General features: G+C 47.0%; 1 protein-coding gene across 3 annotated transcripts; it reads right to left on the minus strand.

Annotated features, from left to right (window-relative positions):
• Positions 1–1,466: 1,466 nt before the first annotated feature.
• On the minus strand, positions 1,467–11,923 carry HAO2 (hydroxyacid oxidase 2). Of its 3 annotated transcripts, XM_040596251.1 has the most exons (8): positions 11,817–11,923; positions 10,071–10,224; positions 9,152–9,303; positions 7,961–8,244; positions 7,376–7,591; positions 5,534–5,692; positions 3,065–3,134; positions 1,467–1,770 (listed from the first exon to the last, which is right to left on the minus strand). In XM_040596251.1, exons 2-8 carry the CDS (start codon positions 10,199–10,201, stop codon positions 1,715–1,717), a joined length of 1,068 nt encoding a protein of 355 aa, XP_040452185.1. In that variant the 5' UTR covers positions 10,202–10,224; positions 11,817–11,923; the 3' UTR covers positions 1,467–1,714. The 3 variants fall into 3 exon arrangements, with proteins under 3 accessions (XP_040452185.1, XP_040452186.1, XP_040452187.1); XM_040596252.1 differs by lacking the exon at positions 3,065–3,134; XM_040596253.1 differs by lacking the exons at positions 1,467–1,770; positions 3,065–3,134 and adding an exon at positions 3,163–3,337.
• Positions 11,924–17,440: the final 5,517 nt, after the last annotated feature.

Below are 17,440 nucleotides of genomic sequence, written 5' to 3' on the forward strand. Positions count from 1 at the left end.
AAAGACCTGATTAAGCACGAGTAGTTAAATCAGTTAAACTCTTTATGGCGATTCAGCTTATTTCTAGTTACTCTGGCCCAGTTCCCCACTGATTTACACACCACATTTATAACAAAGACCAAATGTGCACACAGGGCTTTAGCCATTTTAGCCACAGTTTTAGCCATTTTAAAAAGAAAAATTCTGTTTACACCTTTACTTGGGCAGCACTATATAAAGATTAAAAACCCAAGTGTTATTAAACTCCTCCTAGGGACAACAGTTCAGAGTAAATACTTGTGCTGCAGCCTGACACAGACAGACCCCAAGGGATGTCAGCTCCAAATAACACAACAAGAGCCTCACACGCTGGCTGCAGACCCTGTGCCGTGTCCCTGCTCCCCAGCAGCCGCCCCAGCTCAGCCAGGCTCCTGCGCGGCGCCCGGGCAGCCGGACAGCAGCGCCGGCATTCCCACCAAGGGCCTGTGCGTAGCCTCGGTGAGGACTGAAATTGTCCTGAAGAGAGATAGTAAGGAAGGGGCACTGGGGAGGGACAGTGAGATGATGCAAGCATATGGAATGAAGGAGGAGGACGACTAGGTGGTGTAGCTGAAGAGTGTGCTCTAAGGAGTGCTACAGAGATGGAATCATCCAGGTGAAAGAGGGCTAGAGGGAAGGAATGGAAGGAGGGAAGGAGGGAAGGAAAAAGAGCGTGTGAGCTCCTAGTTCTTGTGAAGGAGCCATCACCAGCAGGTGACAGCAGGTGGGTAGCATAGCCACAGGTGTTCTTCCTCATGGGGATGCAAGACCCATGTCTTTGGAAGACACTTGGACAGGGAAGGGATAAGCACATGGTTCTGTCACTGTAGAGAGCACAAGTTTCTGCTGCTCTGCGCTGACAGCAGGCACACCACTGCCTCTGCACCATCTTCCAAGAGCAAAGGCCACGTGGTGCTGGCAGCTCCTGCCCACTCCACCAGCCTGCGCTGACAGGGCTCAGCCCTGGCAGAGACCGGGGCACCCAGTGAGTTATTTACGCAGTGCCACAAACCTGTGACGTGCTCAGAGAACACATAGTCCTGACGGCTGCTCGGGTGAGTTTGCCTTGCACATTAACCGTGTAGTGAAGAGGGAGGCACTCTCAGCAAGGAACGCAGGGTGTTGCTTTGGTTGCTAGTGATTTCATCGCTCTGCATTTAGAAGCAGTGGGCAAGAACTGCCCCCACCTCCGAAGGGTAGCTGGGTGCTTGTGAGCTGCTGCATCTTGTTTCTGTATCTGCTACGACTACATCCAGGGAAGCCCAAGCCGTGCAGGGTACCAGCACCACACTTGCTGCCCTGCAGCAGGAAAGATGCGTAGATTGAGTTGCACTCAGACTTGGCAGAGCAACCAAGTGGGAGAAGCAAGGGATGTAGTTTGCCATGTCTGACTCCCCAGTGTAACAGAGCTTCGGAGTAAGGCCCAGCACAAGTAATGCCACAGAACACCAGTTTAAAGTAAATGTATTTAAGCAAGTAACAATTACCCAAAGTCTTAAAGAACTCATTGGTCTCAATAAAAGCAGAGAACATCTTTTGCTAAAACGGAGCCCTTCCTAATCTCCTCAGAAGTTCCCTGAAGGCCTTATCAGACACATATTGCACATTCAACATCTGCCCCTCCTTTTTCTCTCTTGGGTCTGGCTGGGACCTCCGAGCGAGCTGCCTTTGTTCGGTGGGCATCGCAGGGGGCTGCTCACAGCTTTGCGAACTGAACTAGGTGTCGGCCAATCTCTGAGATGCTGGCACAGCCTGGAAAAAATAGAGAAATGAAATGTGTTGGTGGAAGGGAAAGGTCTGTGGATAAAACTTGGAAGCCCTCTCTGAATCACGGTCTACTCTGGTATGAGCCATGCGGGGATGGGTTGGTGCTTCAACAGCCCTGCTCCTCAATGGCACCTTCAGCCTTGAGGTTAGGCACCGGGCTGCACGCACAACAAGAGTTAGAAACATGAAAATACAAAGGATCCTGATAAGAAGCTGAGCAGGGCACCATCTGATCCAGCCAGAAGCGAAAGGCAGACAGAAAAGACACAGGGATTGCTGTGTGTCGAGTAGAGGTAGAGATTTGTATTGCTGTTATCATTCAGGCAAATCTGGGTGGAATTTCACAGCTCTGCCAGAAAGGTCCCAACCTACAACTCTTGCCAAGTTCAGTGCCCTTTTGCATGTAAAGAAGTGTGACAGCCTCCTAGAAAAAAAAAAAAAAAGAAAAAAAAAAAAACTTGTAGTAATCTTTACTAGTTGAAAAAGTAACCCAAAAAACCTATTAAGAAATGCCCAACGGGATTTCAGTTCCACTCTCCTAGTCAGCATTGCTACTCGTGAACTACTTGAGTTCATGGTTTCATGGAGCATGAAAATCTTTAAACCATGATTTGAAGTGGTATAAGACCCTTTGCTGATGTCTGAATACTTGGGCACTGGATCCACATGTTGTATTGTTCGCCTGTGAAACCGGACTTTGCACAGCGCTGTGCAAACTGCTGGTCAGCGAGGGGCAAACACAGCAGCTACAGGAGGGAGCCCAGGGGAGAGGTGCAGATGAGGAGCAACAGGAAAAGCTTGGAGGAGACACGGAGGTTTTTAAAGGCATGCGGGATGCAGAGAATTGAACCTGCACCAACAGACTGTATTCTCTAATAGCCAGAAAAAAATTCTGCATCCATTTTTCCTAAACGTTTCACGCAACAAAAAAATTGATTGCGTTTCACCCTGGTAAACGTTAAATTAAATACTGAAGAACATATGTTGCAATTCCCAGTGGAACAGAAATTCCAAGTTCTGCTCAGCAGTTTTGTGTCTCTTGAATTGCATCAGAAAGCTGCTTTAACCTACTCCCTCCTTGCAGGCTTCATTGCTATAGGGCCTGAAGTGCCAAGTGGTTTCACAGGATGTAAAGAATCACCTGAAATACAGCAATGAGGACCAGCACAGCTTGCGTGGATTGCCTTTTTGTGACCCATCCATCAGACTTCTGATTTCAGCTGGCTTGCATGCAGAAAGCTCGGTATCACCAATTACAACCAACCTGCAAAACGCTTACCAGCTAAGGCCATCGATAAACGAAACTCATCCTGCAAAATTCTCAAAACATCTTGAAGACCTTCTTCACCCTGCTCCAACAAAGAAAGCAGTCAGGGAAAAAGGAGCACTGGCACGGAGCAACGCTGCAGGATGCTTGCACTGTGAGAGCTGGGACAGTCCCTTACGTCCGTGCCAATTCCAGTCTCTCATACAGATGAATGATTAAAATGATGTGATGGATGTGCTCAGCTCATCACAGATTAGTTCAGATGCTTTTCCTTTTGTGATACATCTGAACAGGGAAAGAAAACAAAGCTGTTTTTCACTTCTGACATTTTCTAGCTGGCTTTTTTCTTAGCTTTCAGTTAACCAATGGGCTTGTTTTAAAATGTCAAGCCTTGTAATGCTGACAGTATTTTATGAAGTAGTAAGAGTTTTATATATGGTACAGCTTTAAAAACTTCAGTTTACTCAGATACCAGGCCGAATCTTTAAAAATAGTACACTCTGTTTTCCTCCAAGCAAGTTACACCAAGAAACTCAAAAACCAATCAAATGTACATATGATTTTGATCTTACTGTAAAATATTGAAAGATTTTTTTTCTTTTTTCCCTTAAATTTTATTTTTATTTCTCACAATAAAGAAAGCTTTGGGTGCAGACAGTGTCAGTGCTTCTTCATGCCCTAGTCTAGTCTGTTCTGTTCTATTCTTCTATTGTTCTGTTTTGTTCTATTCTATTCTATCCTACCCTATTCTGTACTTTTCTGTTCTATTCTATTCCTCTGCTCTAGGGTAATGCCACTGAGATACATCTTTAGGAATATTCTGTGGAATATAACAGCAAAGCACAGATGAACTCAGAAAATCCCATCTCCTTTCTATTTACATCAAAGAAAAAATGCAGGCACTCACAGTGAGCCCCCTCTCACGTTAGGCGCTTTGTCCTGCTTACTGGCGGCAGAAACAGTGCCGCCAGCTCTTCCAGGTTCTCAGAAGGTTCAGGTGATTTCTCACTGAAAGTCTAGCTGCCAGAACCCCCAGCAATCACAGCACTGGGCGAGAGTCCCATTTAAAAGGCAGGAAATGTTTCTAGACCCTAAATATTTCCCTATCCAGTTTCAGTCTCGTGCTGGACCTGTATCTTTCCGCATAAAGGGGGGTGGGGGCAGAATCCAAGAGAAACACCTGGTGGGGTGGCCAGCGCAGCCAGTCAAACCTCCAGTCACATCGACATGGTCATTATGAACACTGACCTGTCCAACTGCTCATGGTTCCGTTCCAGGACAGCTTTTTTCCCTTAGTAACCCTGCCAGAAGTCCTAAGAATCCCTTCGCACACTTGAAAATACTGGTGTAGCCATCTGCCCCTGCACCCACATACATACCAAGCAGTATCGCCACAGTGGTTTGTTTAATTCTAATTATGCAAATTAGAAATATCCCAAAACTGGTACAGTACTCAAAACTTCTCTGTTAGATTATTTATATTATCAACACAGAATGATAGTGCTTTCACAGACATTTACTTGCTACTGAAAATATTTACGTCTGCTGCGGTTTCGTTTTATTTATGTGTTGGAGAGGTGGTATATAGGTATGTGGAAGCACTCACTAATGTATGGAGTGCTCAGAATGGGAATGTAGAAGTCCATTTGACATCTCTCCCCAAAGAAGACCATACTCTAAAAAGAGCTGGGATGTAATTTCAAAAAGCCTTAGAAATTTCTCACTGCAATTTGTCCAAAAAAAACCATAAAGTACTTTTTTCTTCCAGAGAAAAGTTTGAAAGTGCCAGTCCAGAGCCTAAAAAGCAAAAATTTAGCAAAGCAAACAACTGGTATAATTACATTTTGATTTTAAATACATAAACTTCTGCATCAGAGGCCTGATTCATGACTCTGGACCATAGGAATAGGCTGGCAGTTGGGAAGCAGCGAAGGTGGGACAGAGAGCAGTGGCACGCTCCGGCACCCGCGGGACATGGTTCGGCTCAGTCTTGTCCAAAACATTTCAGACATCGGTGGGATGGAGTCCTACATGTATTTCTGAAGAATTCATAACACCACTAGGAAACTGCTGTATCAAACCCACATATTATTTCCCAGTAAGCTAACAGCAAATAAAATTATCAGACTCTGCGGCAAATGAGCCCGCTGCCAATTTTCAAAAGCTCTGATGGTCCCAAGTCCTACAGTATTTTAGCACCAAACAGCAACACCAAGAAATCAGGTCCCACAAAACCATGTTATCAGCTTCAAAATAATATTCGAAATCATAAAATTCAGTGGTATTTTTAAATCAGAAAATACCTAGTTTTGATTCCATTTGGGGCGTTTCCAACTTAAAATTCAGCAAAACCAACGAACAAAAAAAAAATGGCTAAGAATCTTCACTGGTAAAAACTGCCTCTATTGACTTTTAAGTAACAACAACAGAGTGTTGGAGAGTATGAGAAGTCCACATGCAAACTCAAAGCTTGTTACTCACCTTGTAAGCCAGACCCCACAGAGCCGGTCTGCCAATAAAGACGCATTTTGCCCCCAGTGCCAGCGCTTTTAACACGTCACTTCCTTTCCGTATCCCGCCGTCTAAATAAACTTCAGCTCTGCCTTGTACTGCCTCCACAACCTCAACCAGAGCATCAATCTGCAAAGGAGAAGCTGATCTCAGCTTTAGGTCAGCTTTCGATTCCAAGAGACACTCCAAAGAGACAGACAGGGATGCAACGCTTTAACAGCATCTCAAAGTGAAAAGTGACAGCGCATCACGTCTAGCTCAGCACCAAAAACTGCAGACCAGAGCGCGGCTCCCTGCCTGTTTGCCAGAGTTAATTCCATTTTTCAGTGCTTTGCTTATAGTGATATTCTTTGCTAGCACTTCTGATAAACGTAACATTTTCACTCGGTTTCCGAAAGATTTGGAAAATAAATTTCAGTGGAAATACCTGTTGTTTATATCTTACTTTCAAGACAGTGGTGAATGAGAGAAATGTTTGTAAAAAAGGCTGACGTCAAACTTCCCCCTGCTACTGTCCAAATTGCCTGAACTTACGTACCAGCCTAATCCTGGTGGCCACCTGTCAAAAGCCCCCGTGACCCCCCTGAAGCATCTGTGCAGGATTTCATTTGCTATGTACTACAGTCAAGGTACCATTTACTCTGGGCTCATTCTCCCAGTTCCCTGAGTCCTTCCTGCGGGCGCAGCGCGGAGCCAGGCTGGTGGTGCAGGGCAGCACCGCGAGACACTGGCTCCAGCCCCCGGGGCAGGACATGGCACTAGACCCTTCACAGCAGACCCAAAGGTCTCTTTTCTGCAGTCTCTTACACTCTTTTGCCTTCTTTTTATCTTTTGGAAGTAAAGCAGCTGTAAGTAAGATTACTAAGTAGATTTTTTCCAACCGGTCATAATCTTTTTTTCAGAATTTCAGACTGAAAAGTTTCAGGCTAGGAAGAAGAAGCAGAGCTGAACGAAGTACCTGCTGCTTTGTCTGTGTGCGTAAAGAAACTTTTAAGGTAGAAGAGCATTTTAATATGGATGCCATTTCCATTATTACGTCCTTAGCATTAGCATTTAGATTAATATTTTTTTTTATTCATTATTGTCAGCCTTGGCATATAAGTCCCTGGTACCTATTTTTAGTTTTGAGGAAAACAGAGAAAAGAAAGCCCCTAAGACACTGTGCAATACAGCACTGTAAAATCAGAACCAGTGGAAAAACTGACAGGAGCCAAATTAAACCAGTGAAACTCACATATGTCCAAACAATCCAGAATTTCTTTGTACAGATTAAAAACAGGGGATTTTTTCTCCAGATAAGTTATCCTTTTTCTGGCTCATGAAAGTCAATAAATTCCCATTTAGACTTGAGCCTGCAAAGACGCAAGCGGACCTCTCACTAAATCGAGCTGCATTGTTTGTGCATGTCCTGGCAGATGTGAACAAGGAGAACACATTCTGCTCTCGTTTGTACATTTTTGGTTCCAGAGTTTCAATTTATTTTTGCTGCAGTGCGCAAAGCCTACGTGTGCACTGCATCAGCTAATGAAGGCGTAGGCAGAAAACTTTCACTGTCTTAGGCCAGTAGTTCCTCTGCAGTAATGTGGGTTCAATGCTGCTTACACAGAACCCTCCCCAGAAGCTAAGAAAATACTCCGGTGGGTAGCCCATGCCAAGGCACGCAGCTCACCAGTTCAAAGCTGCAGTGCATGTGCACACCGCCACAGCCACGCGACGAGTCCACCAGAAGCACGTACACAACAACAAGCACAGCAACACCCGGCTCGGCACAGGCACAATAAATGCTCGCGGGGCGTCTGTTTTCTCACTTACAGTGGCAGGTACTCCATCCAGCTGCCTTCCACCATGGTTGGACACAACAATTGCCTTAACGCCATGCCTCACTGCCAGCTCGGCGTCTTCTCTCGTCAAGATGCCTTTGATGATGATGGGCAGGCGGGTCAGGCTCCGCAGCCAGTAGATATCGTCCCAGGTGACCGAAGGGTCCAGGCTGTTGGGTGGCAGGCCGTACTCAGAGTGGTCATCTCCCTGCAGCGTAGGACAGGAAGAAACCTCATCTGAGCTGCAACAATATGCCGGCCCCTTGAAGTCTTTCCTTGTCCTAGAAATGATTGATTAAACTGGCTAATGGATACGTTCATCAGCTCTGGAAAGCACGTGTCCCTGGAAGAGAACAATTACAATGGGAATGGAACCAGTGTCTTTGAGGCAGCTGGACTGGGATTTTGAAGCCAGAACCCAGGCTGGCAGGAGGTCAAGCCAGGACGCTGCAAAACCAGAGGGAGAGAAGATACGCCCCGGGTACAGCAGATGCCAAGGCAGCAGTTACCCAGTGGGTTTTGTCTCATGTGGTGCACGCCAGGGCAGGGAATGAAAGGACGGGCTCATTTTACAAACCTCAAAAGCTCCTTCCAAGTTCTTTAATTTCATGTGTGGAGGAAGGCGGAAACCATTGCGGACATCGTCGCGTCTTTTGCCCGTGTAGGGCAGATCTGCGGTGAGGACGAGGCCCTGGAAGCCCGAGGCCTCCGCCCGTTGGACCAGCCGCTGGGCAACTGCCCTGTCACGGTGGATGTAGAGCTGGAACCAGTGGAGGCCACCAGGAGCAGCGGCAGAGATCTCCTCCAGCGTGCAGGTGGAGTACGTGCTGGCAATGTAGCAGGTGTTCATTGCTTTGGCCGCTGCCAGAGGAATTGGAAAATCATCAGGTGCAGAGTCATTTGAACCGTCCTGCCAGACACTGGGTACAAAATTACGTCCTGTTTACAGAGACCACCTGAGCTCCTGCATTACATGTATTGAACCAAGCACAGCACCGTACCAATTGGCACGTGCGCCCCTGGGATTAAAAATGGCTGTGTTTACCGTGTACTGTTGTTGGATCGTGGTGAGAAAGCAGGAAAGGGAGAGGGAATTTGCCAAGTGGTGCTTTCATTTTACAGCAATTTTTTTAAAGGATATTTATTTTAAATGGATTTTAAATGGATATTATCTTTATGACTGTCCTTGCAGGAATGCACTGCTGAATGTGCTCAGTGTACACAGAAGCACAGACAGGAAAAAAGACTCCAACTTTTGAATTGAGTCAGTCAGTTCTCCAAACCCAGCACAGGATTTGGGAGGATATGTTATCCTTTTCTCTGAGGGAGACACTGTTCTGAACCAGTAGCAAGGAATTTACAGGCTGAGTCCCATCCACCACCTGTATGTCCTATCTACAGCCCCCAGGACTGAGAACGTTGTGTATTCGTGGTGCCAGACACGTGTCCACTGCCTCTGTCTTAGTTTGCAGCAGCCTTCACAGGGTCTTAATAGTGTTATTTTATACATATATATATATATATATATATATATATATATATATATATATATATATAAAATACATCACTTAATAGTGATAGCTGGAGAAATGACGCAATGACCAGGCCCAATGGGTCATCCACAGGCAGGAGTGTCAGAAAGTGGGAAAGGAGTTTTCCCCTTCAAGCCTGAAGATTTTGCTCAGTCACACTTCAGGTCATCCCAAGAGCTTCCTGAGGCTTTTCCGCAAAGCCCTTCTGGCTACGTGGCAGCAAAGCAGCAGACTACCTCTGGCTGTGCTTTTCTCTCCGTCAGGCCATGCTAGCTGGTGGAAGCCGGTAGGGGCGATTCCTACAGGAAAGCTGATTTCAGTCCCCAGGAGCGTGGTCCTGATGTCCATCAGGGATACGTCCCGCAGCATACGGGGCCGGAAATGGATTCTGTAAGGCAAGTAAATACCCTTCGGGACAGTAACTGTTCGGTGGCTTTTCTAAGGTTTCATGGAAACCAGGACTTCATTTACCTATTGCAATGCAGGGATCTGAGCCAGTAAAGAAAACAGCATATAGGAAACGATTTCTGGGCTTTCTGTTTGCTTTTAGAGGTCAGTTCAGCCACTTCCACTTTTCATTAACCCCGTACTCCTGCTTACTGGCCATAGTATATAATTTCTGCATTTCCCACTTTTTCCCATTCTGCTTTTGTTGTCCCTGTGTCCATCCCACAGATTCCTTCTGCTTGCAGCCCAGTCCCAGGTCGCTGCCTTCCACCCCACCCTTCATACATCTGCCCTCAGCGCACACTGTCTGCCCCCACTCTCGGCAGCGAGTTCCTCGGATCCCACCCTACTTACACACAGGCATCCTGCTGTCCACCAAATGCTCCTCACTGCATCTCATTCTATTCTAGTTACTCATCCCCTTTTCTGTTGTACCACACCATACCATACCCTTGTACCCTGAGCATCCCTTACACCTCATACAATCTGTCATATTCAGGATATATATCAGAGAATAAAGCATATGTCATTCAGGTATGTAAAATTCAAGCGCATTTTGCTTGGGGACCACCTTGAAAGGGCAAGTGTTAGGTATCTTGGCTTGAAAAGGCAGCGTTAGCTACCTTTGCTTGTGAAGTCCAAACACTTGGCAAAAACCATAATTTAAAAGCTTCCAGTACAACACCCCTCCTTTCCTCCTCACATTACCTTTTATATGCCAGGATATTTTCATCTCGGGTGCTACAATCATCTGCTCCAGCTGCAAAAAAATCCCAAGCTATCTTGGGTAAATACTTTTTAGCGTAAGCTTCAAAGTCTGACAGACACACCATAGCCATTGCCAAGAGAGGCTCTGGGAACCCTGGGGAAAAAAATAACATGGAGTAGAAATTAGATCCCTGAACTGTCGTTCTGTCTTCCAGGGCCTCTAATGTCATTTAATGCAAACCTGGGACCCATCTGTCTTCTAGAGGAGTTGCCGAGAGGTTTTCTCAGTCTATCTTGCTATTCAGCCTCTGCCCTCATATGAGAAAAATGTGCAGATGCAGCCGTAAGAGCAGGAAGAAGCTTGCACCTCTGCGCCTCGCTTCCTCCTGCCTTAAACAGAAGCCCGAAGAGGACATTTTAGGTCCTCTGCTATTTTAAGACACACCAATTGTGCAATTCTGTCATAAATTCCACCTTAAAACTTGCTGGCTTATTTGTTTTCCTCAAAGGTTGTCCCAGAACATGGTTTGCTGAGCAATTAGTTACGGGGCGCAGTGACTAGGTTCGAGCTTGTGGAATCTGGAAGCAAGTTAATACAGAATCTACATCTAACCTGCTCCAGCATGAACGCATCAAAAAAATATGTCCAGACTCTGAGTGCAAGTCACTGTCAAGGCCAGTGCTGGGGAAAAACACAGTATTTTCTACAGATCCTCATTCCTCTTTTCTAACAGCTATCTTCTGGGGTTTGCAGGTCGTGCTGGAGCACCAATACATACTAAAAAAGGAGCACAGAGAATTTGGACAAACGATGAGAAAACACTGGCAAAAAGAAAATTCCACAACATGAAACGTGATTCTAAGAACTACCCTCGGTTTTTCAGGGAAGAGAAGTGACGCTGTGCGACCAAGATGTCTAATCAAGCTGACATAAATACTGCCTACCAAATGCCTGCCCTTTCCTGCTTTTGAACTAGCCAGCACCAAAAGCTCTGCAAATTGATGTTTTAGCAAGCCGTGCCCCTGTGCGAGGAAACACGTACAAAACACAGACAAAATCAATTTGCTAAATAATTTGCTGCAATTACTTCTGCAGCACTGATTAAAACAGGCATTTTGCAAAGCATATGAAAGCATTAAGTTTTAAAATAGCTGTGGTTTGGTCTAATTTTTCTAAAAATGCACGGGAAGAAGTAAATATCCTAGTGTTCAGGACCGCAGATTAGCAAGGGTTGCAAGCTTCACCAAAACCAGCCCCGTGGGCCTGACGTGTGCCCCTGGCACAGATAAACACCCGGGTTACGTACACGGAGCCAACCTGTCGCACTGCAGACAGGGACGTGTCTCACTGACAGAGGTGCCTCTGCATAGACTTGAAAATTAAGACTCGTCATTCTCTGCTAGGAAAGGGCCCAAGACGAGGGACTCAGTGGGAGGTGAAGAAGAAATGTGACTGATTTCATCAGGTCTGGCTCCTCTGACAGGCACCAGGTGATACCAGTACCCCGAGTCCTCTCCATATGCCTCAGCCACCAAGTGCCGGTAGCACAAGTCTTGATCTATCACACATCACGATATACCGTAACCCACGTATCACGACTTCTGCTTTTCCAGCCATTAGAAAGGCCAAAGCCAGCAAGCACAAAAAGATAAACCCAAGTCCTCTCATGGCAGAATAAATGGGAATTTTAAATAACCCACCCCAGTCCTCACCACCTCCCAGTTCAGATCTCAGCTCAGACTTACCTGTTTGGGGGCGAGACCTTTCCCTTGAGCCAACAGCACGCAGAGGAGGGCTTTTCTGCTTGTCACTGAGCGGCTGCTGGGTTTTCAGGGGTCAATAAGCAACCACCAGAGATTAAAGCTCAATCCTGCAGCAAACTTTGTACTGTTTATACAACACTAACTCTGTTTTGCTATCAGGTGATTAAAAGCTGCTTCCAAAAACGTGCATCCCCTTGTCAGCAGCACGGCTGCTTAGGGCACGGTGCTGGCGCTGTGCTCTCCAGCTGCGGCTGAAGGGTGCGTGTCCGTTTAGGGAAGCAAAAGTATTGTGGGGGGTTTGATGCAATCTCTAACTGTTGATAAATTGCTACTGAATAAGCTACAAATCCCATCAAAATGACGATTTGCGACATAAGTTCTTACAGCTCACAGCTATGGAGCCTTGAATCATTACCGCCAGGTGTGGAAAAGACCTTTTTTGCTTCCTAGCGTATACAAGCAAGTCAAGTGCCCTTTGCCTTCTGCCATTTTTAAAGGGCTGTGAGTGCTCTCATGATCCAGTTGCTCTCCCACTGTGCTGGCAGATTCCCTCCTTGGGCTCCCCAGAGGACCACTGATCACGTCCCTTCCTCGTGCCTGGAGCTGGTGAGACCTCTCTGTGCTTCCCCCCCATCTCCCCTGCTAAATATTACGAGCTGGGACTGAGGCGCCAACACATTTATGATATTGACTAAAATTTGCAAGATATGAAAAGTAAACACTGGGTAGGTTTATTTGTCTTTTGATTTTTTATCCTTTATGGTTCATGTTTTCAGTTTTTCCATGCAAGCATGAGAGCTTGAAACTTTGATTTTTACTAACTGCAAATTGAGATATTTTCCCCATAAACATACAATACCAGGCGCAGAGGGTGAGGCAGAGACTTGTGAAAACATTCCCAAAGTTTTGCCAGTATTGTTGCCCTCCCAGCCCCAGCAGCCCAGCTGGGGCAGTGAGTGAGCCAAGGGAAAAGAGCTGGAAGCTCAACAGAGCTGCAGCTCGGGACCGGGTGTCCAAGAGGCTGGGCTGATCCAGGGCTGGAGATCTGATGCTCCTGGCAGCGGAAGGCCCAGGGCACGGACAGCAGCTGGCCAGCTGCAGGGAACACCAGCGCTTTGGTTAGATGTATTCACCTGACCCTGCCCAGACTCTGGAGGCAAGCTCATCTGTACTATCGGCTACTGAAACAGGGGAACCTGCTCCAGCAGCTGGACTAGATGATCTCCAGAGGTCCCTTCCAACCCTGACCGGTCTGTGATTCTACGAAACTTTTTTAAATTCAGCCTTCAGAGCCTGTTATCTGCCGAGAGCACTGTGAAGCTGGCTGCTGGCATCCAGCTAGGGATGCAGGGCTCGCGGACGAGATGAGGCGGGCACGCTGGGCTAGAGGGCCAGCGGGCAAACTGGTCCTCCGTCCTGCCCAGGGCAAGCCAGGCAGCAGGCGGCCTTCAGGTCGCTTCCGAAGAGAAGAGCACAGAGTCTTCACCTGCAGGCAGGGGAGCGCGTCCCCGGGAAGGGAAGCCCTGCGCTCGCTCTCCCTCCGCTAGATGTCAGCTTCGGGTCACGAACCGACCCGCGCGGGGAGCCCCCGCCAGCCCGGGCAGCCCCGATGGCCCGCCAGGCACTACGGCCTCTACAGCTGATGTGCTCACATCACCAGAGCGCCTGCTAATGCGTTTGGAAATCTTCATTCCCCATGGTTTATTCTTAACATTCTCTGGTGCGCAGCACAGCAATAAATGTAGCTACATCTGGTCTGGCCTGATCGTCATTTCAAGTTCTGTGGGGTCCTCGGGCATATTTCTCATCATGCTGATCTCACTGCTCCCCTACTTTAGGAATGCACATCGCAGCCAACTCCCCAAACCATAAAGTTCATGGTTTAGGGGTTATCATGATTTCACATGAATTAAAAACGGTCTATGACTACTGTATTTCAGATCAGGAGAGGGGAAACATCTCTACTTTGGTGCTGTGGGGTTTAAGAGACTGTACTTCACATCAAGATAAATTCTCTTCCTTCAGCAGTGGGCTCAATTCAACATATCAATGACTTCTTGTCCCATAAGTAGTATTTTCTCTGATACTAGTAATACTTCCGATTCAGTTATAAAGCTCTAAGGAAATCAAGATTTGCCACAGAGGTGATTTCTTTCATCAGAGCCCCTGCTATATACTGGGAAAAAGCAGAGAAGTTTTAAAGTTCTGGATCCCTTTCACTGGAGTACAGCAATAGACTTAAAAAGACTCTAAAAACTCTTCTGGAAGCCTTGCTGGCTTCTTTGGAGAAGTGAAGAAAAAACCATCAGAAATACTCATGCTGCTGACCCAGCCTTGCAGGTAAAGTGTCAGGCAGTCAACAGCCAAAGCTGGATTTTTGCACAGATCTGCATAGCTGCGGTTTTACAGTTGCTTACTTTTCAGTACTGACATAGTCAAAGGCTCGTGAGTCCAAACACAAAGATCCTGTGTAAATCTGTGCTCCAGTTCCTATTACAATCACAATGCTCATTACTCCAGTGGGTTATATTTGTTTGCTTTTCACAGATGGCAAATTGCCGTGGGTCAAGCTGTCATCTGTCTCACTCATGTATCCACTAGTGGTGGGTTCAGTCTGGGACTTTACAGCACTTCAGTGAAGAATCTGGTGAACTCTAAGCAATGTAAATAACTCCAATCACATAACAGTTTGCATACAGTTACTGCTTTTTCCTTATCAGATGTCTTTCTTGGGCATAAGCCTCATGTTTGTAAGGAAAACACTTTTTCCTTGCATGTCAGTCATGCAAGAAAGTTCTCCCAAAATTCAGTATTTAGATAGCCATCCCTCTATTATAGGTGGAGATGGCAACAAATCTTATATTTAACATTGCCTAACACTTGTTATTATAAGATCCAGTTTTCAGTTGCTTTTAATTTTGTCATATTTTAATCATTCTAGTCTGAAATTTTCCATCCTTGGTCTGTGTCGGGCTGAATTTTTTTGGGAACATTTCACTGAAAGCCGGTCAGCAACTTCCAAGAATGAGGTTAGTGAAAAATACGGTGGTTGGCCCACGCTGAAAATGTCTTACAGCGGTTCCACTGCAGTTTGGTGCTTCATGCAGGGCCTTGAAATTAGCGGGGGCTGATCCCTGGGGGCATCAGCCTGTACTCGCTGGCCAGATGAAAATCCAGCCAGCTCTGACCTAGCTGTAAATCACTGCGCTCCACTTGCACATACTCAGCAGAGCTTGTCTGAAATCCAGATGCTTGCTTTGCTGAAGACTTGCCTAGTGCCGAGCATGCTTCTGCCCGTGGCCAAAGGAGCTCAGAAAGCCCCAAAGATGAGCAAAGGGTTGGCTGCCCCCCGTGCCACTTGTGCTTGGATCCAGCCTGAAACAGCACTGGAGGGGAGAAGGAAGAGGAAAAAATAGTGGCTTAAAGCCGCAGGACAGAACCCAGGGACAGGCAGGGTGGGATGCGCAGGGGCAACAGGGTCAGAGACAGAGCAGGGGGGAGTAGATCAGGACAGGGGGAGGATGACAGGACTTCAGGTGGGTAGAAGAACCAAGAGAAGGGGACAAGTCTGAGGAAGAGGCAGAAGGGGACAGCCTGTGACATGCTGGCCAGAATGAGTTCTAGGAGACTACCAAATATTTGGCTGTTCTTTCTGTAACCATCTCTGTCTCCAAAGCCCAGAAGAGAGCTCCATTTGTTCTTGGCATTACTCTGTGGAACAGCAAATACTACAGAGCCTGTTGGGAAAACAGGTCTCATCTACCCCCAGCGTTAGATTCTCAAAAAGGAAAAGTGTTTCCCACTAGGTGATGCCTCCTCCAGCTCATGTGGCAGGGCTCCGTGCTGTGTCTGGATGTCTGACCATATAAAGTCTCACATCTCCCGTATACTGTCATATATGGCACAACGTCACTTTTGAGCTTTTCTGCCCAGCTCACCTAACGGCCAATGTGTCACCCAACTATGAGCCTCCCCAAGAGGCAGCTGCACCTCACCTTGCCATCCGAACCAGAGTTAGAGAAAGGGTTTGAAGCCACCAGCTGTGACGAGCGTGCACCAGGAGAGCACCGAGCACAGATCTGCTGAGCCAGGGACAACGGGGCACAGGGAAATTGCAGGATGCCAAAGCAGACGGGTCTGCAAGGAAACACCGAGGCTGGTAACCCACCACCGTTACCTGCTGGTAGCGCTGGGTGGGCACAGCCCCTGCCCCCTCGGCGAGCATTCGGAGCTGTTCCTGGCGTTACTGCCGAGCCCTAACCTCTGCTCCCCACTCTCAGCTGCAAAATAGAGATCCCACTGTCACCACACACAGCACCGCCTTGGGACCATTCTTTCTTGGCTGGGTTCCGCAAGAGGCTACTGGACTTGGACTGCCTGAAACAGGGCAATTCAAATTCATGGACATGCTGGGAAAACCATGCCTTTTGGGGTCCTATCCCAGCTGCCTCAGGCTGCCGCTGCGGTCCTGGATGTGACATCTCCTTTTTCCTCTGGAGAGTTTAGGTCAGAAAAGCAATGATCTTTTTTCCTTGCAAGGTGCAGCAATCCCTTCTGCCCTCTCACAAGGTGAAGGGAATCAAGCACAGCAGACTTTCCAAATCACAGGCTGGATTTCCAACTTCATCCCAATCCAAGCCATGGCAGGACCTTTTGGCTGATAACTCCTTTGGCATTGTCCCACACCACATCCGTCTTAGTTTCCCTGGACATGGCAGCTTGTAGGTGGAGCACAATGTATCCTGCCATCCATCAGTCTGAATCTTCCTACATCTCCAGATGTAACTCAGTAACCTGGATTTTTGTGGTATCTTTTCTTTCATCTCATTCCTACCCTTTTTCTCCCTTGCTCCTTTCCCTCCCCACCCCACCAAAAAAATTAAATAAAAAAAAACCCACCCAGGAGAAAGCAGGAGCATGCTCCTGGGTCCTACTGTGGAAGTCTATTCCCTTGCATCTCTTCAAGTAAGGAAGGTCTGGAGTGCTTTGTGGCACTAAAGATAGATGAAGCAGTCTTCTCACCAGGTTACCCCTCTTCATAAAGATGCTGGAACTGCAGACTGACACCAGAAACGCTGGAATCAAGCCAGTAGGTTGGGAGGAAAGTTCACATCAGGCTTTGATGTAGGAGATGCACTCGCTGTCACGTGAGGAGTCATGGGCTGCAGGTAGCAAGGAAAGAGTGCACCAGCAGGGTCATAGACTGAGCACACAACCATTAAAAAAAAAATTCAGAGAGCAGTTCCAGAGCCATTTAAATATTGCTTGGAAGAGCTGAAGAAGGGAGCACAATATTCTCAGTGTGAAAACATACAGCACTGCTCATCTCAGGCACGTATCTAAGACTACTGTCAAGCAAATAACTGCACAAGTAAGCACAGCCTGAAGTACATATGCAAAATAGGAGTAAGGGTATGAAGAGAGCAAGAAAAGAGTTAGGGAAGAAGGGCTGAATCTGCCGTTTCCCAGAACACCCTTTGGTTCTCACTAGCTGCTACTGAAGCTGCCTCCAAAGACACTGTGCTCACACAAGGTGGAGCAGCAGAGATGCTCAGGCACCACTCAGCTTTGAGTTTCCCCCTTGATTTTCATGGGCAGCTGTTCCT

This window comes from Falco naumanni, chromosome 5, assembly GCF_017639655.2.
Source record: "Falco naumanni isolate bFalNau1 chromosome 5, bFalNau1.pat, whole genome shotgun sequence".
In the NCBI taxonomy this organism is placed as follows: domain Eukaryota; kingdom Metazoa; phylum Chordata; class Aves; order Falconiformes; family Falconidae; genus Falco; species Falco naumanni.